This window comes from Diospyros lotus, chromosome 9 (genome assembly GCF_014633365.1).
Source record: "Diospyros lotus cultivar Yz01 chromosome 9, ASM1463336v1, whole genome shotgun sequence".
NCBI lineage: Eukaryota > Viridiplantae > Streptophyta > Magnoliopsida > Ericales > Ebenaceae > Diospyros > Diospyros lotus.
Genome location: NC_068346.1, coordinates 36,948,327 through 36,976,083, shown reverse-complemented (window position 1 = coordinate 36,976,083; position 27,757 = coordinate 36,948,327). Strand labels below are relative to the sequence as shown.

The following is a 27,757-nucleotide window of genomic DNA, read 5'->3' as shown; positions in this document are numbered from 1 at the left end:
CTATTATAAAAGCTTCATATGCAAGTGGCTAGAAATGACTCTTCAAAATGATGCATTTAGATAGAAATACATCTACATACACAGTTAAATATCAGAAAACTGCACAAATTTAGAAAACACCCATGTCTATGCTTTCATATCTCAATTTTTTTATACCCCACTGTGAGATGCAATTTTTGTAAAAATCTAATATTATTTTAGAATTGAATAGTGTAATTGTTACTTTATTATTTACCTTTATCTTTTCATCTCCAAACTGAAACATTTTGTTAATTCCTTAACCTTTCCATCTTGTTCCATTATGGCCCGTACCATTTCAAACCCCAACCTTGGTCCAAACAAGGGCTTAAGCTGTTTCTACATAAAGAATCCTTTTTGACAGATGAATTGGTGGTTGTAGGGGAAGGGGAAAGGGAACAGAGTTGGAGATGGTGACAATAATAATAACAATACAACAGAGTACATTAACCATATTATAAGAATCCCATGAAGCAAAGAAAGCTTCTTCCTTGGGGATGGAGTTATTGAATAGACGCCACATTACAGACCCTTTTATACACAGTTCCATCTGGAAGAATGATTTTAATAGATAGCAACATAGAAAGACTTGCTGTGAACACACGCAATGTACCCAACAGAAGAGAAGAGAAGAGAAGAGGTTCCCTTGAGATGAGATCAGATCCCCCCATCAAGGGCATTCCTCAGGTCCCCTCCCAGCAATGACATGAGCCCCCCACCATGCACCCTTCCTTCTGGAATCACAAAGTCAAGACTCTTTCTTACGCCGCCGCCGCCGAGGCAGGGGCTGCCTCCTTCTCCTTCCCCTTGTTTCTCCGAAGAAGAAGTCAATGGTCTTGAATAAGCAGCTGATGATGAAGAGGCCTTCATTGACAAGGGAACCAGTACCTGCGGGGGTATGAGATACTGCTTCTTTGCAGGCCTCTCCAGGGAGTTTGTAGAGTCTGAGGTGGCACTTACTACGGAGGAAGAATAGTTGTTCTCGAAGCTGCTCCCGGCAGGTGATGCTCCGGGCACAAGCCCGTGGAAGAGCCCCGGTCCAATCATTCCTCGCAGCTTGTTTGTCTCCCGCTCCTGAACCATGCTGGTGTGAGCAGCACAAAGTCCACTCTTCCCCCTCGCAAATTTCTCGCATCTCCCCTCTCCCCAGTTGCACCTCTTCCCTCCACCGTGAGCCTTGCAGAAGTCTGTACTCCCTTGCGCGCTCTTCCCACAGTTTTCAAACGTGCATCGCTTCCCTCCACCATGCTTGACGCAGCAATCAGTTCGGCCCCTTGCACTCTTTGTGCAACCAGGAATGGCGCACCTCTTTCCACCACCATGAGCGACGCAGAAATTTGTTCCTCCATGCACACTCTTTGGGCAGATCCCACCGCCATCAAATAGGCAGCGTTTCCCTCCACCGTGCCCTTTGCACAATGGCGTGCTCCCTTCAGCACCTTTTGTGCACCCTGCAAATATGCAGCGTTTCCCACCACCGTGTGCTTTGCAATACACGGTACTTCCTTGTGCACCTTTGCCACAGTCGGGGAACTGGCAACGACGTCCCCCTCCATGAGAGATGCACAAGCCAATCTGCCCCTCAGCACTGCGGGTACACCCTTCCACCTTACATCTCTTTCCCCCGCCATGCCTGATGCAAAGCCCCGACTTACCCCGTGCAGCCTTGGTGCACCCTCCGGGATGGTTGCACCTTCTCCCACCGCCATGTGCTATGCAGTATTCTGTCTTTCCCTCGGCACTTTTAGTACATCCCAGATGCTGGCACCTCTTCCCGCCTCCATGAGCCTTGCAGAAGGCCGTCCGGCTCTCAGCACCTTTGTTACAGCCAAGTTTGTGGCATCTTTGGCCACCCCCATGGCTAATACAGAGGCCAGTAGCACCTCGTGCCCCTTTTAAACACCCTTCAAACTTGCATTTCTTAGGATTGGTGGCTTTGCGGTCTGATGATGTTCTAGCAGCTGCAGGCTCAGAGACAGTGCTGATTGAGTAATCTGAAAGAGCTGAAAAGTCAGAGCTCAACTGAGAAGGATTGCAATTGGATCTGGTCCCAGGTTCTAGTTCTTGCATATGGAACATAGTCTGGCCACTATCTGCTGATGGTTTCAAAATAAATGGCATATAGCCACCTGATTTCTTGGCTGAGGTGGATCCCTCATCGACAACAGGAATCAAAACTCTATTACCATCTCCAGACACAGGACAATGAGGTGAACTCAGATTGTTGTGGTTAGAAACAGTGTGATCGAACACACCCGAAACTTCGTCCATCCCTCCAGAAAGGCCTAGTTTTAGTAATGAATCGGCCTCTAATGGCATGCCCTGATGCAATGTAGCTGCCAATCCATTCTTTTTGTTAACCCGACAAGGATAATACCCATCAGAATATGTTGTTGGTGTCGGACCCAGACCAAGTACCAACCTGCAACCATCATCAGGAGCACAAGAAAGAATGGGCCTGTCTCCTAGCTTAGGCCTAGCATTCCCAATGCAGCTACTCATTCTTCCTCCATAACCAAAGCCATCCAAGCATAAAGCAGTGGCAGTGTCACCGTAGTTATTTTTTGAAAGATCACCATTGCATAAAAACAATACACTGTTTTCATTAAGGTCCATTCTGTGGGCACCTGTGTGCTAAGAGCCGAAGATGAGGAGATTGAACTAGCAGAAGAAGGTTAACCACATGCTTCTAGGAAAATGTATAGTTTAAATTTAATAGAATAGGGAGAAGAAATTCTTTAAAACTACCCCCACCACTCACGAAACCAGACGTATCTGACCTGTCCATTTGACTAAAATATATATGGCACAATCACTGGTTCTGATTATGGATGAATTTCGATCGTGGAATATATCTAATGACGTTTCTAGGATAGAACCCTATGATGAGAGCGGACAAGAACAATGACCAGGGATCTCTGGCAACCCCAATGCACCTTCCTGAGTAATCCTTAAGCTTCATTCACCTGACCAAAAAAAATTAAAAAAAAAAATTGGATACATGCCTTTTAACATATGCAAAAGTAACTAACTCCAAGAAGTTCTAATTTGTAGGTATAAAAGAGAATTGGAGGAACAAACAGAAGTCATTCAGTTCAAATTCATTTAGACAAAAAGGGTCAGCCTCCAGTAAAAATCCTAAAAAATGATGCATATATGTACCAGTTAAAACCGATCATCAGAACAAGAATTGTCAGAACAATAGTGAACAGTGATGACGTGTGCATAGGAGAAACGAAACTACTGCCAAACTGCAAATTGTAAGACACATACAGTCTAAATTTGGATAGTAATATCACATACTTAAACCAGTTCAACACAATTAAATTGCAGATAGAGCTAGCAAAATTAGGTGAATATCAATGGAACTATGGAAGTTATTGTTCTCATTGATGTAGCATAAATTTTGGGTACATCACACCAGAGGAAGCAAATTACACTTTTGCATAAGTTAAGCTCAAAGGCAAGTCAGTATCCATAAAGAATATCATAGAATTAAATGAAAGTTGAGGATATTAAGATTGAGACCACAAACTGTCTCATGAATGAATATTACAATATAGTCATATAAAGAATTTATAAGGAAAGGATTCATTAATGAGACAGTCATTAAGCAGAAACTGCAAATGCTAATTCATGAGTATGTGAAATACAAACTGCAGGGTTCTGTATTCAGCAACATTCACTATACCTAATTATATAGCCAAGTTAAAAAGATCCAAATTTGCTCTTCTAGAAAAGAAGGGCATCCCCTTCTTGCTTTACAAGGGTTGAGAGAGGATCCTATTTGTTCGCAACCTTCCCCTTGCAATTTTGCAAAGAGGATATTCCACAATTCAAACTTGCAACCTTCCAATCACATAAGAACAACCTTAACGAAGCTACCCAATTCCCTCTTCTACTTCAGAAAATTTGAATTCCCTATCCACACGAACTTCATGAATAATCTCTCAAACTCAATGAGAGAGATGTAGCAAGTCTCACTATTGCCATCACAACAGCGAATTAATCAAACAAAAATATATGTTGGTATCTGGAAGTTGAAATAAAATCTAGTTTGACTATGCTTCCTATCTTCCCAAATCACACACTTGTACGACATGCATTGACTGTGGGTTTGAATATTGTCACATGTCTGAAGTACTTTAATTTTACCAACCTTGCAAGGTCAATAAGAATACTGGAGTAAAAAATTGCATTGGATATGGCTATTCACTTATTCTGAAATAATTATTCATAAATGGGGTCAAGACGTATTTTTAAGAATACATGTGAACATTCAAAGATTTTAGAAACAAATCACCTCATTTCTCAAGCAGAACTGCAGGTAGATATTCAAAATAACATGTTAGAATGCCTACCAATATCAATTTTGTCATGTCTTGTTTATTTGTAAGCATTCAAGTAATTTGGCTTTAAGGTCTCATCTAGAGTAGATAGAATCACTGCAAAATAAATACAACAAAAAAATGAAATTCTGTTTTGTTATCCAGAAAAGGAAGTTCACCACACCAAGAAGTTCAAGCTTGAAATTCTGGAAAATTTGTCATTTACCATGTCAAGTAAAATATACTCATTCAACTCTACACTCTCCCCTGTTACAGAAGCTGATTGAACAAATATTAAGAGCAACAAGATAGAACTAGTATAATTAGAAATAATTGAATTTCAATCATTAAGATCAATAAGCTTGAACTGGCGTACATAGCAACAACAATCTTGTCATATAGAAGCTCAGCAATAGTTTTTCACATGCATATTGAACAAGATAAAAATAAGATAACATGACCAGTTAACCAAGTTATTCTCTGACAGATGTCCATGATTTTATACCCACTGAATATATATCACCTTGATGTAGGATCATGCACCTAGATATGGCCGGCCAATCTCTGTTGAGGTCTTAAGGCCTTCTAAATATTATGAAACAAGTATATAAATATAAAAGTTAAAGTTTCAAATATATTAGTAGCATTTACACAATTCTCAAGACTCAAACTCCAATAAGATTCTGGATTAACATCACTTTGTTTTTGCCTTTACTTGAGAAGTTTGTGCATATAAACATATCTTCCATGTTCATCTATTTCATTGCATATTCAACAAGAACGCAACCCTCCCTGTCCTCCCCTTCAAAAAGAAAATAGATAACTAACAATAAGGCAGAGAGAGCCATCAAGAATATACTCTATTTCAATCCGATTTTCAGGAAAGATCTCCTGAACCCTAGATCTTATTGCAGAAACACATAACAGTCATATCATGCGTAATTGTCACATGAGAAGAACTCAAAGAAGGGTAAAAATAACAAAAGAAAATTTCCAACAAAATTCAAGAAGCATCCAAGATAAGAACATAAAGCCCCATCGCCCAAAAACTGTTTCAGATTTGACAACCAACAGAAAATTGAAATTTGCTGCTGCCAAACACGGAAACTCCACATAAACAAGTTCAGAAACCAAATCACAACAATAAACCGAGCAGAACCAAAGGAAAATCAAGCAGAAAAAGAAGATCTACGCGAAAGTCAGAACAAAATACATGGATAGCCAAGAAACTCAATAAAATTTCCCGAGCTATACTGAAACTGAACAAGAGACAACAATGAACCCACTGAAACTTCCACGCCAGTTTTAGCTGGAAGGAGGAAATAGCAAGAACCAGAAGAAATTAGCAATAACAAGAAGTCTACAAGGTACCAATTCCATAATTGTACTTAAATGAAAGCATTATTCTTTCATGATTGAAATACCCCATAATGAAAAATCAACACTTTTGAACTATTATTGAACTACGGCCAAAAAAAGGATTGAGTCCAACAGCTGGAACAGAACGAATATAGAAATGGAGCATTCCTGTATTACAAAAATAAAAAAATAAATAGAAAACCAGGAGCTGAAGAAAGAGGAATAATACAGTGGCGACGCTTCAGATGAAATTCCGGCAGGGCTGGCAGATCTGAGAAGCCATAGAAGACGCCGTAATCCACAGAACTCAACGCTAGAGAGAGAGAGAGAGAGAGAGAGAGAGACAGAGACAGAGATAGAGAGAGGGGTGGGGAGGGGAATAAAGTCGATCATGGTAGAGAGAGAAAACAGAGAGGAACTAATTAGGTATTATGCAGCAATTATAACAGGAAAGATTGATTCGGGCTGCTCGTGCTTTTGATAATCCGGGCAGCTCCGGATTTGTTATTCCCAAAATGCCATTATTCCCCCCGCCTAGACCACCTCACAAATAAACCCACTTTTTTCCTACAAATATCCCTATACTAATTAAATTACATTTTAATTATATATTATTTAAATTATTTATTGATAATATATCATTATTTTAATATTTTAAAATTATTATATATAATTAATTTATAATTTATATCTAATTGAGTTGACATTAGTAAATAGAGATTGATTCTTCCAATAACCACAATGGTTCCAATGGATGGCTTTGGCTGATTACCAAGATTGCCCTTTACGTTGTCTCTTGCACCTCCCTTCCTAATAAAAATGTGCTAATTACATTAGATATTTATTTTTAATTTAGATAAATAATATTATTTTTTATTAAAATATAAAATATTTAATATATATAATTCAAATATTATATTATTATGTTAATATGATATTAAAACTGTATTATTGGTTGAGTATTTAAAATTTAAAAAATATTATTTAATTACATAATTAATGAAAATGAAAGAAAATGAAAGAATTTAAATAAAATAAAATTTATTTCTATCTACTACTATATCTTCACAATATAAATAAATAGGAATACGTGTTCTACATTATTGACAATCCGAATATGAAAAGAATAAGAATCTCAAATGATCTTTTTTTTTCTTTTTCAGATCGTTTATTTTATCATTTTATTTTTTTTATTTTTTTATTTTTTCATCTTGTCCAATCAATTATAGGGTTTTTCTCTTATGATACAACCCGAGTCAATGACTCCTGACATGGCATTTGATAATACAAGACCTCATTTGTTATCGTTTTTTCATAATATTAAGTCAATGCAATAATGTAATATTAAGATTATATTAAGGGTAAATGTGTACTTTGGAGATTTTATTCATGGCAATGTCCCTGTCTGGGCGACGAAAATGGGGCTGAAAGAAATCGGGTGGCCGAGGTGGATTTGTCGTGGGGCGCCCGAATCATGAACCGTCCAACTGAACTACAGAAAGAAAGAATCTGCTCGAAGCGTGGCTGTGGCTGAACCGGCTAAGCCACTCCACTCACTGTTCGGCTTGGCAAGCTAAGCCGTTCTTCCTCTGGAAGAGGTAAGGATATATTGGGAACTACGGTGGTCAACTTGTGCTGGTAGGGCTACTTAAAAGTCAATCTAACTTGGCTTTAGGGGGGTAATGAAGTCATTTTCACAATGCATTGTCCAAACTTGGAAATTTCTAAATTTAGCACAAAAAATAAAATATTACAAAGATACCATCACGACTGTGCATGCAAATTACATAATTGGGTGAATATCTCCTAGTTTTCTAGCTTTCTCAATTGACGATGACCTATATTTATTGTCTTCGTCTTTGTCTTTATCTTTACCTGTCGTTGACATATTTTCTTATTATCTTTACGTAATTTACACGTCTTATCTTTGGTCAGTAAAGACAAAGACTTTAACAGAGGTAATTATTAGTTTACAAGGCGCATGAGAGATAATTTAGATATTTTAGTACATAAGTATAACGAAATGTGTAATTAATTTAAAATTATATAATTAAAATAACAAATATATATAAATATGAGAGTTAAAATATCTATTTGAATAATGTTATTTGTATAAATATCGATTTCATATGTGGGTTTATAAGGACTTAAATGACTATTTTGCCCTTTCATCTCTTCTCTCAACGACTATTTTATCTCTTCCTCTATTCTATTTTCTCTCATTTTTTTCCTCCAACACCGTCTCTCGTTGCCTTCTTCTCATCGTCGTCTTGGTTTCACCACTCACCGTTGCCTCACCCTCGCTGCCCGCTGCATCGAATTTTCCATAGATGAAATTTGATAGATTTCACATGTAAACCCATTTGAAACAAGAATCCATTATCCAGAATCGAAACTTCATTTTTCACTATCATTAGCGATAAAAGGTGAGGTGGAGGATATTATCGGCAACAAGATGGGAATATATCGACGAGAGACGAAAGACAAAAAATAATAGCGAGAAGATTGACGATGGAGAGTCAATTACTAAGACCAAAAAATGAAAAAGAGAGGATGAACAACAAATCACAATATATCATCTTTATACTCACATGTCAAACTCGCGTAGCATGACTCTCATTTATTTAGCCTACATAAATATATTATCGGAATCATAGTGGGAAATGGAACCGTAAATCCGGCTTGACGCCAAGAGAAGGACTAGAGAGGGCTCAGCTGCAGCCAGAAGGGGGAGGCCGCGTGCTGCGTGCTACCACCAGCACCAGCTGCAGCGCTCCCTATTCACTGCGTCCCTCTTCTAAATGAAGTCCCATCAGCCAGAATCTTCGACGCAACACGTGGCGCCTCCTGACTGGATGGCACCACCAATCATTAGCTGCAGTTTGCTGGATTCCAAATCGGTATTAATTAAACTAAAACTAATTCGATAATTCCATTTCTCAACTTTCACAAAACTAAACAAACAAATTATAGAAAAAAAAGCAATCCGTGTTGGCGCCGCGTTTCGAGATCGCGAAGCCACAGATGGGAATGGAAGGGCTGGCGGCTGTAACGGTGGCTCAGACACAGAGAGAGAGAGAGAGAGAGAGAGAGAGAGAGAAACGTGCGAAAACGAGCATCCTCGGATGCGACAAAAACTCGCTGCTGGCGAGGAAATCAATGCGGTGGACACGCGTCCGAAAACGACTGGCGAATGCAGCTGCTTGTTATGGTTTGGGCTGTGTGCGTGAGGTTGGAGTCCCCGACGGCGGGTGACGCCCCAGCGCCAACAATCTCCCGGTGGACCCCACCCCCACTCCACTCCTTGGAATCTTCCCTCTTGGGGATCAGTCTATCGCACGCGGTCGAGTCTACCCATGTTAAGCGTGTGGTCGAGTTTGAGCGCTTGGAGTTGACGGCAGCTTGAGCTTGATGATTGATTTTTTTTAGTAATTTTAATATCTTATAATAAAATTTGATATTTATAATAACGCAAACACTTTATATTAATATTTTATATATTTATATTAATATAATAGAACACTAATTTATCTAATTTGTTATTTTATTATTTGTAAAAAAGCGAAAAAAGGAAAACAATTAATATGGATGGCATCGTAGGCATGGCGAAGGGCTAATGCTCTGTGGCCTTTTGGCCAATGTGAAGCGTTGGGTGCATTATTCCAAAGTGCCTGACAAAGACAGGTCCCACGAAATAATGGAATTGGCTATTCATTTGATTATAATATTTTTAATAATATTATTAAAAATATATCACAATTAAGTAAAATTACATAAACAATTTGATACAATTCTTGAGCCAATCAAAATTTACAAGTCAATTAAACTGAATTGATGAGTAAAATCAAATCGAACTAATTAATTAACCCAAAAAATTGAGCTAATCGATAACTAAAAAAAATTGAGTTCAAACTACAAAAATGGAATCGGACAGTTTAAATAGAAAAAATATAAAAATAATTAAAAAAAATAGAATAATCAATAAAAAATATACAAAATCAAAGAAAATAACATCATTTTATAAATATCAAAATAATATCATTTTAGAATTCTACCAGTTCAATTAATAAGATTCTTCTAACTAAAAAATGGAACTAAATATCAAAAATTAAATTTTTGTTCAAGTAAGTGTACAAATAGAACTTTTAGGGGTTAATTACACCAATAATCATTTAACTTTGCATTATGTTATTGTTTGATCATTAAACTTTAAAATGTTACATGTTAATCACTAATATTTCAAAACTGTTACTGTTAAGTTATTAGATTTTAAAATGTTACCCGTTAGTCATTAATATTTTAAAATTATTTCTTACTCATCACTCGTTAGTCGCTGAACTTTAAGTTCACGAGTGACGGATGAGAAACAGTTTTGAAATATTAGTAACTAACAGATAATATTTTAATCAATGACTAATAAATAATATTTTAAATTTTAATAACTAAATAATAACAAAATATAAAATTAATAATTATTAATATAATTAACCCAAACTTTTACTCTAACAAATAGAGTTTCCCATAAAATAAGTGCTATTGTGGGCGGGTGGAACTTCCAAGTATGATATTAAATAAATATAAATTTGGTGGGCGCAAACTATTTGTTATCACTTCAAGTTCGAGTGAATTTCGTCAGTTTCAATGATGTCATCTATGAAATGGTCCCTTCGGAGCAACCAAAAGTTTGGCCACCGTCCGTCATCTCCAAGACTTAATAAATTCAAAAAACAAGAGAAAAAAAAGCTTCCATTTACCCACTAAAAAATGGTCCCTCTTAGTGTTCTCGGGATTCCCTCTTGTGGGCCTCTTTCGAGTGCTCCTAAGAAACCTTCACAAGAAATCTTTTCAAAAGTTTCTTTAGGTTTCAGATATACAATCTCCATACGACTCTTTGAATTATGGTTCTTTAAAAATGTGTTAAATTATTTTTAAATTTTTTATTTAGAGATTAGAAGTAAACAATTTTGAAAGACATAGATCTATCAATATTAATCTTTATAAATAAGAAGTCATCTTTACTTGTCGTCCTCATATTTGTAGTTGTGCTAGGAGTCGAAACCTGCCTGATGGGTTATCTGATTTATCTCTCCTACTGAAATCGTGGGGCCGAATAGAAGGGAGGCTCGCGATGATGCATTAATAAAAAAAAAATTATCTATGTAATTGAGATACGCAATAATTTTTATATAAATTACTTGAAGATTTCTTTAGTTTTTGACTAAAACTAACTTAAACATAAAAAATTTCTCACAAGAGATACCTACGTCCTTGACTATTTTCTATTTTGTAGGTTTTTCGAAAACTGTCTCAAGATGAATACTTTCTCATAACTATAAACTTATTATTGTATTTCAACGGCAAAAAATTTAAAATATAATGAGTGTTAAATTTTTTACATATTTTTTCTCTTCATATATTAAAAGGTAAAGTGGAAGCCGAGGGTGATTTAGTAATTTACTCCATCCCAACATTGGTTGCTTCACACCCAATTTCCCAATTGCATTAACCAAAAGCCATAAAGATAATATTTTTTTAATTAGGCGATTCCAAATGGCAGAATATTCAAAGGGGTGCAGACCCAACAAGGGCTTGATTCACTTTCTACACTCTTAATTATAAGATAAACTTAATTAATTCCTAATTAATGAGAAGTCTTACTTAGGTGGGATCTTTCTATTTCTATGCCACACACCCTGCACCTTGATTATTCAAAAACCCAATTGATTTAACAATATTTTGGAGTGACGTTGGCTTGAACATGACTTGCCCTTTTGTTTTCTTCATTAATTTCATGCCAATTACAGTGTGTGTATATATATATATATATCTATTCTATGCTTAGAAAAGAACAATAATATAAGAAGAAAACAAAACCTCAAACCTTTTGATTTCCTTGTCACATGCCCAATCAATGTGGGCTAGCCTTGTTTAGGGTGACGTAGTTTAATTATTTGGGTGGTGGGTATCCTAGTAGCATAATGTGTTGCTCAATGGCCTTAATGTGACATCATTTGGAAATTTTAATGAATATGGGCCACACGCCACTTAACCTAATTGTCATTCTTAAGAATTATCGAATCAAAATACCCATTTCAAAATTGTTGTAACTGGTTCTCCATGAAGGAGTTCTCTCGTGAAAGGCATGACTCAAGAAAAGATGTGAAAGGCATGACTAAGAAAAGATAACCTTACATTGGGTAGGGGGGGGGGGGGGGACTAACAAGTATAAATAGCCCTTAACCACTCATATTGGGGGGCTCAGGTTTCTTTTTCTTCTTTTCGATTCTCAAATTTCAGGAACACTAACAATAAAAGCTCTCTCGAAGAAGTATTTTTCTCTTGGATGCCTTTTTACTGCTTCCTACCACACATTTTTGCATAATTTCATTTATGTCCAAACTTCTTCAGGTACGATCTCTTTTAATTTAAGTATCGGAGAACCCATGCGAGAGAAGTCATCACGTACCTTTTGACATGTTTTCTGCCTTGCAAGTCTTCTCTAGGGCTAACTTCAGTACTCCCTAATAACTTTCTTCCATACAAGTCTTGTTCCCCTGCCAAGTTCTACCGACTCCTAGAGTTCCTCTCGCGATATAAATTTTAGTTATTGTGTTTAAGTAATAACAAAAAATTTAAATTGTATACCAAAAATGTTTTCAAATGAATGATAATGATTTTTTGGCATGGACATGTTTTATGAGATAGATTTTTGTCAAAGATATTATTTCGAGAAGATTCTATCGACATCGAATAAGGAAAAATTAAATGGTTATGGTGGTCCAAGAAGGGGACAAAAATCAAAATTCAAGAAAATAATTTAATTCGTGAAGATGTGATATTTTGGGGAAAAACATAATAGAGATGGCCTCTTCCTTTGTCAACTTTTATCATACCAAAATTTCTAGAGAACATGAAGTGAAAAATTAAAACCTTATCATCTATTTAGTCAGTAATTCATCTTGATGAGTAGACCTTATGCCTTTCTTTAAAAATAAAAAACTAATAAAAATTTTATACTTATATCATATGAAGTCTTTGTTTTAGTGTGGTTGAGTTGGCATACTCAATATATATATTAGAGAGCATCAAGATGGTTCGTTAGCTAAAAATATCAAGTTTAAGTATCGTATTCTGAATCAGGGGTGAAACTACATATGTTTGAAGATGAGCAATTTCCCCCCTTCCTCAATTGCCTCCCATATTTTTTATTTCAAGGAGCAAGTGTTAGAGAATATAATAATTTATATGTATAACATCAAGAGGGCAAGGTCAATTTTAGAAGTTGAGGAAGGGAATTCTTCTGCCTCCTAACCCAAGATCCTGATTCCACCACTGCCCGAAAGAAATTTAGGCTAGCATTTGTCATGCTTAAGTTAGTCAAGATTTAATGATGTTGTCACTTGAACATAACAATAAATTTATTAAGTAAAAACATCATCATCAAATTGCTTGAACTTTATAAGAAAGAGAATGATTAGAGAGCACGGGACAATTCCTGCACAAACACTCCGATGCTTAAATCAAATACTGAAAATTTAAACACCATATTGAAATAAGTATTGAAGATGTACCTTTTTAAAAATGAGGATTCATTTATTTTTAGAAAAGTATGGTGTTTTTCGAAATCTACTAGGATTAGAATTTTTATGGGCAATTTTTATCCTGACTACAAGACCCAACCATCGAGCAGGGATGAAAGTCGGCCTTAGTGATCCGACAGTGCCGAGTGAAAGGGCCGTCACTTAACGGATAAAAGTTACGCTAGGGATAGCAAGCTGATCTTCCCCAAGAGCTCACATCAATGAGAAGGTTATAGTATGTTCCAAGGGTTGGGTTGTTCTTCCATTAAAGCGGTATGTGAGCTGGGTTCAGAACGTCGTGAGACAGTTCAGTCCATATTCGGTGTGGGCGTTAGAGCATTGAGAGGACCTTTCCCTACATTCCGAAATCTACTAGATTTAACACTCTTGTGGATAATGTATATTCTTGTTGCAGAACTCTCGAAGGGATTTTCAAATGTCGTAGTTATCATGTTTACGTTTTTTTCAAGACCCCTCAATTAAGGAAAAATTTACATGATAGGTTCTAAGATCCTATAGTCTCTCGAAATTTGTTACAATCTCCAAGAGATTGTGAAAGTCTCTCAAAAATGGCTACTTAGACGGTCTCCGAGATACACGAGATACGTGTATTTTCAATCTTCGAGAGACCATTTACCCCCCCTGAAATCCAATAATTCCAATTTTCTTTTTTACCAAAAAAATTGTTTTTGGATTTTTTTTATTTTTTTTTTGGGTCCTTTGATGGGCGCGTTGCCTGTGACACATCAAATGCTAAAATGGGATAACATGAAGTTGTTTTAGATGCAAGACTAGGATTCTCTGATCATAACTGTCCGTGAGAAATAGGCTACAGAGTGGATTCTGTTTATTTCATCTTGTATCTCAACTTAGGTCTCAAACCCTGAGGTCGAGGGAGTGTTTCAAGCTACCCACGTGAAGAAGATGCGTTCCCAAGGCAATTTTCCTGCTCCCCAGCTCGTCAACCACACTCAAATCCTTGCAAACATCCACCCTGAAACTCGCCACACCTTGTGTTTGTGATGCCAAGAACACTTTCTCAAAGCCCAACAATGTCTTCTGGGGTGAATTGTGCACGGGAGGGGGGCTAGAGAACAAGAAAACAGTGTGGCCGCCACTCATTTCGCCACCGTTTTCGACTGTCAGATGAATGTCAAAAGCCAGGTTCTGGCAGCTTTCCTCGACAGCATCGAGGGAGTTGCATTCGGATGAGAGACAAGCATGGCCATCTTCTAAGGGGATTCGGAGTTGCTCAGGTGCTTCAACTAAGTAATGGTTGAAGTTGGTGTAGCTTAGACCATCCCCAAATGTATAAACCACTGGCCCCGTGTAGAACCGATAGGTTCTTCCCGGGTAGCCCCTGGAAGGGTCCGGCCTCATGTTCATGTCTGTCATTGGGACCGTGTCTGCGTATGACTGTGGATACCACGACATGGGTAGTCTTCCACCTGCATTAACAATGCGAATTAAGAAAGTTATAGTGATTAATAGAGACTGCTCAGAATCAACATATTTGGTAAGTTTCCAAATATAAGCTTAATTACTTGGATTGTAGGATCCAAAGATGACGTCTGCTATGGCAGCACCACCAGCTTGGCCAGGGTAACCAACCCACAAGATGCTTGTTATCTTGTCATGATCCTTCGCAAATTGCAAGTCCATGCCCCCTCCAGACATTACAATAAGAATCACAGGTCCCTTGGCTGCATTTGCAACTTCTGTTACCACAAACTGCTGTTGTCCTGGAAGAGTAAGATTGATCCTATCGAGACCTTCTCGTTCTATCAACTGATTGGCACCCATCACCAGGACAGTGGCATCTGCCGAGGCTGCAATTCCCTTGGCTTCCTCTACTTGGGCAGACAGACATTCCACATTAGCACAACCAGGCGCATAGGTGGCTGCAACTAAGGCGGCTAGGCCTTGCAGAGGAGTTGTGTACTGGCATGGAATCCCTGCACAACACTTCCAGGCTTATTGTAACTGAATCGACCCAATCAGGAAGCCACTAAACAGAGTCTAAATAATGCCTATACCTTCATAGTTTCCAATCATGTCGAGGGTGGCATTGGCATTGGGTCCAATGACAGCCAACGACTTGATTGCAGAGGGTGACAGGGGGAGTGATCCGGCACTGTTCTTGAGCAGCACAATGCCTTGCCTCGCTGCTTCACGGGCCAACTCCTGGTTCTCCTGGGTGCACACATCCTTGGGACCGAGCTTCCCGTAGAGCCGCCTCCTAGGGTCACCGTCAAAGAAGCCTAGGCGCATCAATGTTGCCAAATTGTTTGAGATGGCCCTGTCAATGACCCGCTCGTCCACCAGACCAGCTTTTATTGCTCCTTCTGTGTAGTTCCTTAGGAAATCTCCACAGTTCAGGTCCAGCCCTGTTGAACTTCTTCTGTCAGTGCATCATCATGTAATGAATTGGAAAGAACCAGAGTAACATGATCAACCCTGCAGGCTAATCCTTGATAAGGCATCTTAGTGGGTTCAAACCCTAAATTTATGGAACCATGGCTTAAATTAGTATACAATCGAAAAAAGTGTACTTGAATTTCCTCAGAAGAAAGGCCAACAGTTTTGATTGAAGCCTTGTAGATAATTTGTCTGAATACTAGAACTTTCCAGACAGTAAATTTCGTCAAACTACAATGCATCTCGTGCTTACTTTAAAAAAGGGTGTCCCAATCCCACCCTCTGAAGGTCGGGGATGGGTTGTTTTTATATGCAGCCTTACCCGTCTTATAAGTGAATAATTTAAGTTTGGAAATCTGGTCACCTGCCAATAAAGCCTTGGCAGCAGCCTCCTCTGGTGTATTAGTGTAGTGTTGGCTCTTAAAGAACACAGATATTGAGTCACAATCAGAAACTATGTACCTGCAAAAGCCAATATCTTTGTAGATACAAGACATTTTGTCGACGAAAAAGCTTATGGTTTAGCAGAGCTAATGAATTGAGTAGATGTAACATACCCATTGAGCTTCCACTCCTCTCGAATCACCCCTGTCAGGAGGTCCGCATCAGCACAGGTGGGAATGCCATTGAGTTTTTGGTAGCTACACATGACACTGGCGACATTGCCCTCCAAGACACAGCTCTTGAATGGAGGTTGAAACGTATCAGCCAGATCTTGCTGTGTCACCTGGTCACAACAAATGCATTAGTAACACTCAAACAAAACACTGAGAGGGGTTTGTTTAGTCACAGAACTGCTTTACCACAGCATCAAAATCGAATCGAGTGACCCCTTTCCAATTATCCAAATCATAGGCAGTGGAGTGTTTACAGCAAGCAGCCACCTTAAGCCTCTCACTGTCACCATCTTCCCTCTGTTGTAGACCTCGAACAAATGCCGATGCATATTTGCTCGTGAGCACCGGGTCTTCTCCCGGAGTTTCCTGGCCTCTTCCCCATCTCGGGTCCCTGAATATGTTCACATTTGGGGACCAGAATGTCAATCCTGCCTGGCCAACATTGTACATTGCTCTAGCTTCTGTAGAAACCACCTGATTAGGCACACAACAATGGCTGGCTTAGAATTAGATGTTCAGAGTCTCTAGTTTGCTGTAACTATGACAGAATTGGAACCGTGTAAAGAGACATTAATTATTAGCCAATTTGTTGGTAAGAAGACAAGATTAGGAGCATTTAATCTGATTCATCAGATTCTGTTCTGAATCAGACAATGAACAACCGGATAAAAGAAGAAGTGAAGAACAACACTGTTGCACTCCCCTGATCTCATCTCTTTCTACTTTCTACTGTTTTTTCACCGAGAGAACCCAAATTTTATCACAAAACGAAGATGTCAATCCAACCCAGAATCAAACTTTAGATTAAATTCCACAGCGAAGAGAAAGAAATACCTTTCCAATGGCTTCAAACAGAGAGACATTGAACGAAGCTGCAGTAAGAATAACCTGAGGAAAGCTAGTAGCCCCCGGGACTACGCGGGAGAAGGTGGTCCCAAGGCCATAGTGCCACGCAACACCATGTAAAGCCTCGGACCACCACTCATACCTGGGAATCCCGAGCCTAGCCACGCCGCCGCCACTGTTCACCAAGAACTCAATTTTCTCCGCCAATGTCAGCCTCCCCAACAAGTCCGCCACCCTCGCCGCAGTCCCCGCTGCCGGATCACAGAACGCCAAACTCGCCAACTCGGGATTCGCCGCCGCGTTGCAGGCGAAAATAGGCCTCGGCCGGGCCGAAACCAGCGATCGGCTGAAGCAGAGATGGGCCAAGACGAGCATCAAAGCGTGGACGCGATTGGAAACGGAGAATTCAGGATGATGCTTAGCCATTCCCAATCAACTCCGGATCACCGAATATGGCCGTGGAACACTGTGAGCAGCAGCCGCCTCGTTCAGATTCGCATTTATAGAGAAGTCGGTGGCGTGGCCAGCCACTGGCTGCGTTGGCACAATGGATCTTCTTTGCTTGCTTCATGTTGCTGTCACTTTCGTTCATTCTTCAAACTCTCTAAGCCACTGTTTGCATGATGATACCTTAAGCTTGTGAACTGTCTTTAAAAATATTTTTTAAATTCCGATAATAAAAAGGAATGTAATTTTGGGTAATGCACAATTACCATTTTGACCTATTCATATTTAATTTAAAAGTAGGATTGTAAATAAGAAATCCTCTTTAAGATTTTTTCTTAAACTAGAGGTAACACCAAATCCTCTTTAATATTTCTTTTTTTTTTTAAAAAAAAGTAAAAAATTATAATCAAACGAACATTTACCTTATGCAAGTGTCACGTACTATGGGGGGGCCTTTCGTCACCCCCGTGACAAGTTGTAACAGAGTCAAGTTCTCGGTGGCAATGTAGAGACGTGCATTGAGGGACCTAAGAGCATAGGCATCGACAAGTATGCAAAGTTGCATTGAATGGTTGCATAGGAGATGGCACAATGAGCTAAAGGTATTAATACGATAAGCATTCTAAGGGAATGGATTAGGCAGGAGTTCAAACACCCTACAATGAGGGTGTTGAGAAAGTGGGATAGAAAAGTTTGTTATCGGCGATGACCCCCAGTGTCGAGGATTAGTCGTATATCATGAGTGTTGTTTTTCAAATTCTTGCAAATTTATTGATATGTGACTTTGTATTATGATACATTTCTATTTAATTGCTTCATTTTGAAAATTTATTTATTTGTTCAAAAAATAAGCGAGTTGTTGTACAAGGATATTAAGCAACCCTAAATTTGACATTTTGCATTGATATCTTGTATATTTATATTGATATAATATAATAAAATATATAACACTAATACAAAATATCAACACAAATATCGAACTTAAGTGCTCAAATAACATTTCGATAATATAAATATTTTGAAATAACCCATTAATTTTTTATGTCCGGCTCACCGGCCAAGTTGGGGCAAGCAGGCTGTCGCCACATTCCATCAAAGTTACCAAAAATTTGAACTTTTTTCACAAAAATAATTTATAGTTGAGGCCCCTCAAGATTTCTCATCTCTTTGCCATTTAAGGAAAGTTTACTTTGATCCCTTCCCACCAAAATTGTTTCACTTTTATATTGTCGTTCCTTAAATAGTATCATTCTCTTTTTTTGCCAAAATTAGAGGAACATGATATTTTACGTTTCTTTATTACTTTTTATTATAATTTTTTAATTTTTTGGCCATATATGTATATATATATATATAATTGATGCTGTTGTATTCATTGTTGGAAGATTGTAGGCCATATTAGGCTAATTGGGAGAGACCCAAAATTAAAGTTAGAACTTAGTCCGGGTCTAAGTCTGAAACTCTAACTTATGATATGGAGCCTATAAATATCTAAAGTCACTTTCTAAATTATTGACAACTTTGTATCTTATTCTTATTTTTTTTTCACATCGACGACTTCGTATCTCCATTCATGGTTGTTTCATTTTTTGCCCTCTATCAAGATTGACTCGAGCATCAAAAAACCTTTTTGAAGGCACCTTCAGACAACCTTAACCCTTTGTTTCGCAAGTCCGACAAATAGATCCAACTACTCTAATAGGCATAGGGTTCTCTAGCAATCTAGGGATTGATGATGCATCTTCCAACATGATCAATAACCTTTGTCGATGGCAAAAACCTATTTAGGGTTTGAAAGTAAAATACTATCACCCAAATAAAAAAATTAATGGCTTATGGTAGTCGACTAATATGGTGGTGGTGAGGTGATTGCTTGGGAAAAAATTCTTCAAAATATAATAAGTCAAGCCAATTGAACCATCGAAGTTGTAGTTTAGTGATTTGGAGTCTAGCTTTCGAATCTTTTAACCATTGATGATGTCTCTCATTGAAATTTGCGTTATCTCCATCGTTATTTATGGTTTAAAGAGTAAAAGAACAAATAATATCGTCACTGACATCTAATGGAGATATGGCTTGATTCCTCATATATCCCACAATTACAAACTATAATGTCTAACCCAAAAATGTAAGAAAAATCCCTTCATCTCTTTGATCTACCCATCTTGCCAAGAAAAGAAAAATGGCAGCTGAATCAAATGCTTCCATAATGATGCATACTGCCAGAGTCTCCAAGGTGTTTCCCACTTTGCATTATTAGCCAATTGTAGGCTAATAACCATCTAGGTGAAGTGACAATGGTCTATTGACGTGTTTGAAAGGTTTTGAGTTCAAATTTTGTAAAAGGGTCTCTCCCTATGTCATATGAATTTTAATTACACATTCATCGTGAAATTATTTTAAATTTAAAAATAAAAAATTAATAAAATTATAATTGTTAAATCTTAGAAAGTGAGTTCATGCCTACGAATAGACCTAAGTCCAGTAAAAAAAGCCCAAAAGCCTATCGAAAGAAGAAATTCACGTAAACAAGTTACAAAATCTTGAAGTCATGGGATGACTGAGACTGAGGGACACTACTCTGAGTGATTGAGAGACCTAAGTGAGAGGTTTGCAAGAGATTGAAGCAGGAGACTCATAAGAAATTTGCTTGTGAGAGACTTGTGAAAAATTGAATGACCTCAACACGAGTAACTAAAGCCCAAATTGAGTGGCCTCAATCGAGAGGCTCTCTCGATGCATTCAAGAGACTCTCAAAAATTCGTGAGTCACTCAACAACTACTATTTGAAAGGTTCTCACGAGTCAATTTTACCTCCGACATGCTTGCCTACAAATTTGAAAAATAGCCCAAAATATTTGCCAAAGATTGTACCTTTCTTTTTACTTGCCAGTGTCATTTCTCTTATAAATAAGAGACTAGTCTTCTAGCAAAAGGTACGCTCTCAACTCTACTGAGACTACTTTCACTTTGAGAACAAAACTGATTCAAACATCGTAAGTCTACAAGTGATCTCACTCGCATCTCTAACTAGTTTCTTCTTGGCAAGTCACTTATAAACCTGCACCTGAGACACTTTCTTGTTGTGATCAAAACATTCTCTCACACAAAGAAATTAAATGTCATATCTTAACAACGACAATAATTAAAGTATAAAATAACTACTGTCAATCAATATAGATAGAGCTGAGATTTTGTAGAATTTAAAAAGAAAATGTTAATGGGATCACTCTTGCATGCCATAGATGGCAACATGCATGATTAACAAGTAAACTAGGCTTAAGTAAAGGCCAATTGAAAAATAATCTATAACAAGTAAACTGCAATGCTATAAACTGCAATTACTTAACTTAGTTGAGAATAAGCTTGAAGATGAGTCTACAAAAGATTCTTGTTAACAATGGGTACCAGAGAATTATTGTACTTTAATATTGAAGTCAAGTTAAGTATTATATTTAAAAAAAAAATTAAAATTATGTTCTCTTTATTATTTTTAAGTCATTTTTAGTTTTTAATTTTCTAAAATAATGAAAATGTATTCTTTTTACTGTTTTTAAAAACAAAACAAAAAAATTGTAAGAAAAACTCAAAATAACAAAAAATTGTTTTGAGTGGTTTTCATTCAAAATAAAGTCTAAACTCAAAACACATTTATTTATTTATTCATATTTTATTATTGTAATGAAAAAAATATTATAAAATTCATTAATTTTAAAATGTATATATTTTTTTAATAATATATTAATATTAAATATTTCTAATTTATTAAATAATCAAATTTATTGAATAAAATATCATTAAAAAATTATTCTTAAAATTTTAAAAAAAATATTTTCTGAATTATTGTTTTGAGAAACAATTTTTCAAAATAACAAATAGAACATGTTTCCAGTTTTTTAAAAATAATTTTTTTAAATAAAAAATAAAAAATTAATTCAAAACTTAAAATTAAAATTAAAAATTTTAAATTAAAACGAAAAGATAACACAACCTAAATAAGTCATTGTCTTTTAAGGATTGGAGTCAAATTGGCCACTGTTTTATAAAGACACAAATTGTAACTGAATACACCATACTTCCAACTGTATGAAATTATTTTAATTGCAAATAGAATTAGAATTGTTTGATGAATTAGAACACCAGTGAATGTGATTAAAAAGACACCAACAGCCCCAGACACAGCCAAGAGGGGTTGCAAAGATACAGTTATGCTAAAGACTGTTAGTGTGGGATCGATTTTTAGAAGAAATAATTTCTTCTGGGGTGATTCTTGGTAAGTGTTAGTGGACGCAGTTTCAAACCCTGACCACTTAGACATATCTCTTGATTTACCTCATTCGTGATGATCCAGGGGTGAGTTCAGTGAGAGATACGAGTGATGACGCATAATCTAAAAAACAAAAAAGACACAACCATAATGATTAACACAACTCTAAATTTAAAATTACAATGAAATATTTGACACTTTTTTACATGTTACCCCAGGTCTGAAATTATATTAACTTATAGTTTTTTTTTAAATATAATAATTAATTTAATTTCAAAACCAAAATACAGCAACTTATTGACATTTAGGCCTTTCTTTTTACTCATCCGAACATGTATAGTCATGATAGGGTGCGCTTAGAAATCAACATTCACTTGATTTGAAAATTACTCAATAACAGCGACATATCAAACCTTTATTCTATTACATGACATAAGGTTACATGAATTTTAAATTTTTATATATTTTTATGTATTTGATTTGAAAATTACTCAAATTAAATAAATCAAACTTTTTTCAAAAATCAAATTAAACTAAACGAACAAATACTCAAACCAAATAAATTGAAAAACTGAAAAAAGCAAAAATAAAAATTAAAAAATCAAACCAACCAAAAAATTTGGTAAAAAAAACCAAAAAACAAAAAAGAAAACAGAAAAAACTGAAAATTTTGTCAAAACTAGCATCATTTTTAACATTTTGATCAGTTAGATTATTTTAATTTTTCATCCATATGAGACTTTCTGGCTCTCTCTCTTTTGACCGCCCTGAGTTAAGAATTGCTTTCTTTTCCTTGATTTGTTCTGTGTTTGATTCATAATAGGAATCTTCAAACGTCATCTTGAAATTCATATGTACTGAATACGTAATCTATTTTTATAGCAATCTAAAGCTGGAAGATGATCCGCTCATAGATCCTTGACAAGAGGATAAAATTATGTGTGTGTGTGCGCCCCTTAACCATAACCAGATGTTTATATGGATGGATTGATGGATGACAGACCACTCCAGTCCAGTGTGCTATTTCCACCAAGAAGAAGGTGATAAAACTATGCTGATCAGATAAAACACTTACTTTGAAACAAAGCTCTAAACATAGTATTGATAAAATCATCATCATCAATAGTTCTAGATGTTAAGGATCTGGCAGCTGACCAGTTCCTCCAAACCGGCACCCCTCGTGGCAATGACATTCCAGACATTTGTCTCAGATCCTGCCGGGCGTGGAGGATCATCTACAGGAGGTGATGAAGTTGATGCCGCCATGGCAGTTGGATACTTTTGCCTCTCTGCCTGCATGACTGCAAGGTTGTGATTTGCATCTTTGGTGATAACATGAAGCTTGCCAAGAAAACTAGCAAGTAGATAAGGAGACTCGGAATCTGTGAAGTCGCTCATGGGGATATCGCCAGCCACCACTTTCCAAGCATCGTCTTCATGATCATATACTTTGATCTTAGCACTATCCATGGAACTTGAAGGATCCAGGGCATACAAGTTGTCGTCAACTATAACACTCAATTTGGTTCCTGCCTGCCTTGCAGGCCAACCCTCTCCCATGCCGTTTGGCATTTCAATCCACGAATCTGTTTCAGGATCGTAGACCTCTCCTCCCACATCAACAAAGAAAGGCCAGCAATATAGACTCTGAGGCACATATAGTTTCCCCCTGTAGGATATCATTCCGGTTGCAATAGGTTTAAGCAAATCAGCCAGAAACAATGTTGGTAGCATCTGAGCTTTCGAAAAAGGCATGCTCGGGACATTAGACCACGAGCCAGTACACGGATCAAATACTTCAGCAGACTGAAGGGGGGTCAGTCCTGCTCGCCCCCTAGTAACCCCACCAACAACATAAAGCTTTTTGTTTAAGACACCTGTCTTACAATAAGCTCTTCCCATGGACATGGGACTTGCCTCACTCCAACTGTTTAGAATTGGATCATAACGCCACACGCGGCTCATGGCTGATGCTCTAGAAAATCCTCCCAGCACAAAGATACAACCATCAATAGCCCCAACAGCACAGCCACAAAAGGACATCCGATCCAGTGCATCCTTCCTTCCAAGCCAGCCCCTTATGGTATCTGCAATTCTGATACTCGATCCCACCATATTCCACACCCGAAGACCTGATAAGCCCTTTCTAGATCCTTCATCTGTTGAAACATTGGGCATTGGTGGCAGCCTTTGCCATTTCCTAGTCAGTGGGTCCAATGCATACCACATAAGTTTATCATGTTCCACCTTTGTCAAAACATAAAGCCATTCTTCTGTTATTCCAAGTTCTTTTCTGACCTTATAAAGTTCTTGACTTACAATGGCAGATTTCCAGCTCCGTGAGACTAATTTTACATTCAAGTAGCTAATTCTAGGAAGTCTAGCAAGAATCTGAATTGATATCTCATCAGGAAGGCTGGGAATTAGTCGTGGGTCCTCATAAAAGCTTGAGGATGTCTTTTGCCTTTTGCAAGTTTCACTCTGTGGTACTTCATAGAGCTCACCATTTCTAGCTCTGAAACTCAATACAGCCCCCATGAGAACCGATCTTGCACTTTCCAGTCCAGATTAGGAGCAACACATCCAGCTTTCAAACTCAATCCTTCCTGCCTAAGAATAGGTCCATGTATCATAGGATCACCTTATTCCAATTGGGGCAAATCACCAATATAATTGAGCTGAGCTCACAACAGAAGGAAATAGGTATCAGCCAGTAGTTATATTGTGATGGAAACACTATACTAGTTGAATTACTATTGATTGTATTTGTAGCACAATCACAAAGAACTTGACGTACATTCACAATTTTTTCCAACAATAACTTGGAAACTTCAGGCATAATTTTCAAGTTCCAACAATGTTTTATGTGCAAGAAACTATCTGCAACCTCCATGTGGGGCGGGGAGTTGTATGTGACAGAGAGGTAGAGAGAACTTTTATAGAACGAACAGCTGAAATTCCTTAGGTATAATTTCCAAGTTCCAAGCATGCCTAATAATAATAATAATAATACTCTTGATTTGTAGTTTCATGATATAAGAATAACCAGAAACCATCAAGACACATTTTTGGTTTCTCTCCACATTGAAAGCTCCAATTAACAAGACATGTATATATGTATATATATATATATATAACCTATAATAAGAAAGAAAACACGACAAAAGACAAAAATAATATCCAAATTATTTCTAGCAATTAAAAAAAAAACTCCTGAGTGACTTTGAATTGATCAAATAAAAGAGAATGTGCTAGACAGTGACCAAAAACAATGAAAGAAAAATATGTACAAGTATTCATGTTAAGCTTTATAGTTTAGAATACCACTATAGGCATGGTACCAAATAGTTAGCTAATCACAATAAATTTATTCAGAAAAGAAACTGTAAAACTATTTTACTGCAACCAGAAGATTGACTTCTTGTTCATTAGTAAGCCATTAGAATGGTCAAGCAGGTGCACTGCAATAAGCAACTAGATTAGACCAAAAAGACTTATCAGGTCACCCTATTTCTCCATTTGGCAGCCAAGACAACGTAGTAAAAGGAAAGAAAATATAAACATAACACTTTTCCCTCTTGTTTGCACCCAACTAAAACAAAAAATCAAGTCATAAAAGCTTCACAAAACTATAGTATTCAGTTGAGGTTGAATTTTAATTTCTTCAAAACCAAATACAATGAGAGATAAGGTCAAAACCCATTTACTTTCTTCGATTTTCCTTTTATCCCTTCAAGTCTCATAACTGACCAAACAGAAGTAAACAGACATTGACCATAAGTTGACTGAGACGCTTTTGGAAATACAGACAGTAGAATCTTAAAATTACCCCCAAAAGAAAAGTCACAGTACCCAAAATATATATATATATATATATATGAAGAGCTAAAACTGGTTCTCGTATCTTAATCAGACCTGGTTTTAGCCTTTCTAACTTGCCTTCAGATAAGCAGACTGTTTTTGAAAATTAACATCAATTCTAATGAAGCATAGAAAGACCAAAAAGGGGAGACAGAAGGGAAAAAAAAAAAAAAGATAAACTGAAACCAATTCTCATATCTCAACCAGAACTGCTTTGAATCTTTCTTCTTGCCTTTGGTTAAGCAGACTGTTTTTGAAAATTAGCATCAATCCTATGGAGCACAAGACCAACCCCCCCCCCCCCCCCCGGGGGCTAAGATCAGCTGTGCGAAAAACAATTTGCAAAAGTGAAAATTTTCAACAATCAAAGAGTAGTTTTTCCCTAATTCTCCTTCTTTCCTTTAGATAAGCAGGTTGCCATCTTACCAACTAGAGAATAACAAGCCCATATGCAGCACAGGCAGCAGACAACAGAAAAACTAGCGTGGACAAAAGTAAAAAATAAATCTCAGCCTACAAAATTCAACAAACCTAAACAACAAATCTCTGCCGAAAAATAACCCATTAGGTTCACGATCCATCGAATTCTTCTCTCTCCGGACACAAATTTTCCCGAAGAAACCATGACCAATCACGGAACACAGCAAATCACATTCATACAGAAAACCAAAGAATTCAATCATTTCGCGCAAGGATACTTGCAGAAAACACAAAAGGAATCAGGTCCCCCAATTCAAATCAAGTTCATTGAAGGAAACCGCAATTACCTTCCGACGAGGCAGGGATCGGGATCGGGATCGTGATCGGGATTAGGGCTTGAGAAGAAGGAAGCCAATGAGCAATGGGGCCAAAGGTGCATTTAACGGGTGCGGGAATTCAGATATTTCAGCCCATCACTCTGTCCACTGTGCGACGTCTCGCTTCCTCCCCTCTTTGCTGCATTGCACCTTATAAGCAATTTAAATGTTTTTTTTTTTTTAAATAAATCAAAACTAAGTACAAATAAAATTAAAATTAAAATAAAATTATACCAAAAATAATTTAGCTCTCAATCCGTAATAATGACGTCAGAGTAGCGAGGGGAACATTGACGTCAACAAAGCCAATGAAAATGAAGATCGGTGGTCTAGAGAGAAAAATAAGAGTATTGTTGTAGAATTTAATTTCATTGTAATTGAATTCTATAATTTTTTTTCGATTCGAACATATAAGTTAGGAATTGAAAATAAATTTTGTAAAATTTTATAGAATTTAATTCATTTCAAAGGGTTAATTTTATTAATTAATGATAAATGTGCCGTACTTTACAAAATTTCATTAACTAATAATATTATTGTTATAATTATGACACAAAAATAAAATTTGATTAAGACTGAGACTTCAAATTTGACTTTGATTATGATTTTAAATTTGATTATAATTAGGATGTTATTAAATTTAATTTTAATTTAGATTTATCTCATCTAAAATAATATTCTCATGAATTATTTTCTGATCAAAATAAAATTTTATGTATACATCTATAGATGATTTAGGTCTATAAATAGGTGTTTAATGCTCTGAAATCAGTTACAACAATATCATCTTAATAATATTTTAGTGTGTATTCAATTCATATTTTGAATTTAATTACAATAATAATGCGCTTTATCTGAGATTGAGATCATGAAAACATGTTAATTCGAATGATCAGTCCCCAGACTTTAGTATGCAATTTGACTTGTTCATTTAGCTAAGTCGGTGAATAGGCAAATTATGGGAGTTAGAGGCCTACGGTGTATCGGGAATGTCTCGATTCCCCACGTTATCCAAAATAAATAAATATAAACCTAATAATTTAAAAAGAAGAAAAAGAACTACACAATTTAATAAGAATTAAACATAACTTAAGTTGAACTGCTGCTGGCAGTAGCAAAAGAAAATGACTTTGGTTAAGACTTGGTGACTTTGACGTTTCAACAATCCTTCCAATAATTGCTTTGAGAAGAGCACGGAGACTTTAATGAATTTGGTAGA

General features: G+C 36.8%; 3 protein-coding genes across 6 annotated transcripts; all 3 read right to left on the bottom strand.

Annotated features, from left to right (window-relative positions):
- Positions 1 to 444: 444 nt before the first annotated feature.
- LOC127809692 (uncharacterized) lies at positions 445 to 6,139 on the bottom strand. 3 transcript variants are annotated; one of them, XM_052348705.1, is made up of 4 exons: positions 5,935 to 6,139; positions 4,573 to 4,625; positions 4,380 to 4,463; positions 445 to 2,984 (listed from the first exon to the last, which is right to left on the bottom strand). In XM_052348705.1, exon 4 carries the CDS (start codon positions 2,632 to 2,634, stop codon positions 676 to 678), a length of 1,959 nt encoding a protein of 652 aa, XP_052204665.1. In that variant the 5' UTR covers positions 2,635 to 2,984; positions 4,380 to 4,463; positions 4,573 to 4,625; positions 5,935 to 6,139; the 3' UTR covers positions 445 to 675. The 3 variants fall into 3 exon arrangements, with proteins under 3 accessions (XP_052204665.1, XP_052204664.1, XP_052204663.1); XM_052348704.1 differs by lacking the exon at positions 4,573 to 4,625; XM_052348703.1 differs by lacking the exons at positions 4,380 to 4,463; positions 4,573 to 4,625.
- Positions 6,140 to 13,186: 7,047 nt separating this feature from the next.
- On the bottom strand, positions 13,187 to 17,804 carry LOC127810041 (beta-xylosidase/alpha-L-arabinofuranosidase 2-like). 2 transcript variants are annotated; one of them, XM_052349259.1, is made up of 7 exons: positions 17,155 to 17,804; positions 16,507 to 16,794; positions 16,261 to 16,430; positions 16,026 to 16,165; positions 15,322 to 15,672; positions 14,830 to 15,240; positions 13,187 to 14,733 (listed from the first exon to the last, which is right to left on the bottom strand). In XM_052349259.1, the coding sequence occupies exons 1-7, from the start codon at positions 17,590 to 17,592 to the stop codon at positions 14,162 to 14,164; spliced, it is 2,370 nt and encodes a 789-aa protein (XP_052205219.1). In that variant the 5' UTR covers positions 17,593 to 17,804; the 3' UTR covers positions 13,187 to 14,161. The 2 variants fall into 2 exon arrangements, with proteins under 2 accessions (XP_052205219.1, XP_052205220.1); XM_052349260.1 differs by having other exon boundaries at positions 13,188 to 14,733; positions 16,068 to 16,165; positions 17,155 to 17,803.
- A 4,929-nt stretch (positions 17,805 to 22,733) lies between these two features.
- On the bottom strand, positions 22,734 to 26,665 carry LOC127810042 (F-box/kelch-repeat protein At1g22040). The gene is made up of 2 exons (XM_052349261.1): positions 26,509 to 26,665; positions 22,734 to 24,558 (listed from the first exon to the last, which is right to left on the bottom strand). The coding sequence occupies exon 2, from the start codon at positions 24,416 to 24,418 to the stop codon at positions 23,009 to 23,011; it is 1,410 nt and encodes a 469-aa protein (XP_052205221.1). The 5' UTR covers positions 24,419 to 24,558; positions 26,509 to 26,665; the 3' UTR covers positions 22,734 to 23,008.
- Between the last annotated feature and the right edge of the window lie 1,092 nt (positions 26,666 to 27,757).

Bases quoted from the DNA above. Each gene is read 5' to 3' on its own strand.
- LOC127810041 (XM_052349259.1), bottom strand. From the start codon at position 17,592: ATGGCTAAGCATCATCCTGAATTCTCCGTTTCCAATCGCGTCCACGCT. The intron at 15,673-16,025 runs GTAAGGCTGCAT...GAAGTTCAACAG, and splicing joins ATTATTCACTTATAAGACGG to GGCTGGACCTGAACTGTGGA. The intron at 15,241-15,321 runs GTATAGGCATTA...AGTGTTGTGCAG, and splicing joins CATGATTGGAAACTATGAAG to GGATTCCATGCCAGTACACA.
- LOC127809692 (XM_052348705.1), bottom strand. From the start codon at position 2,634: ATGGACCTTAATGAAAACAGTGTATTGTTTTTATGCAATGGTGATCTT.
- LOC127810042 (XM_052349261.1), bottom strand. From the start codon at position 24,418: ATGGGGGCTGTATTGAGTTTCAGAGCTAGAAATGGTGAGCTCTATGAA.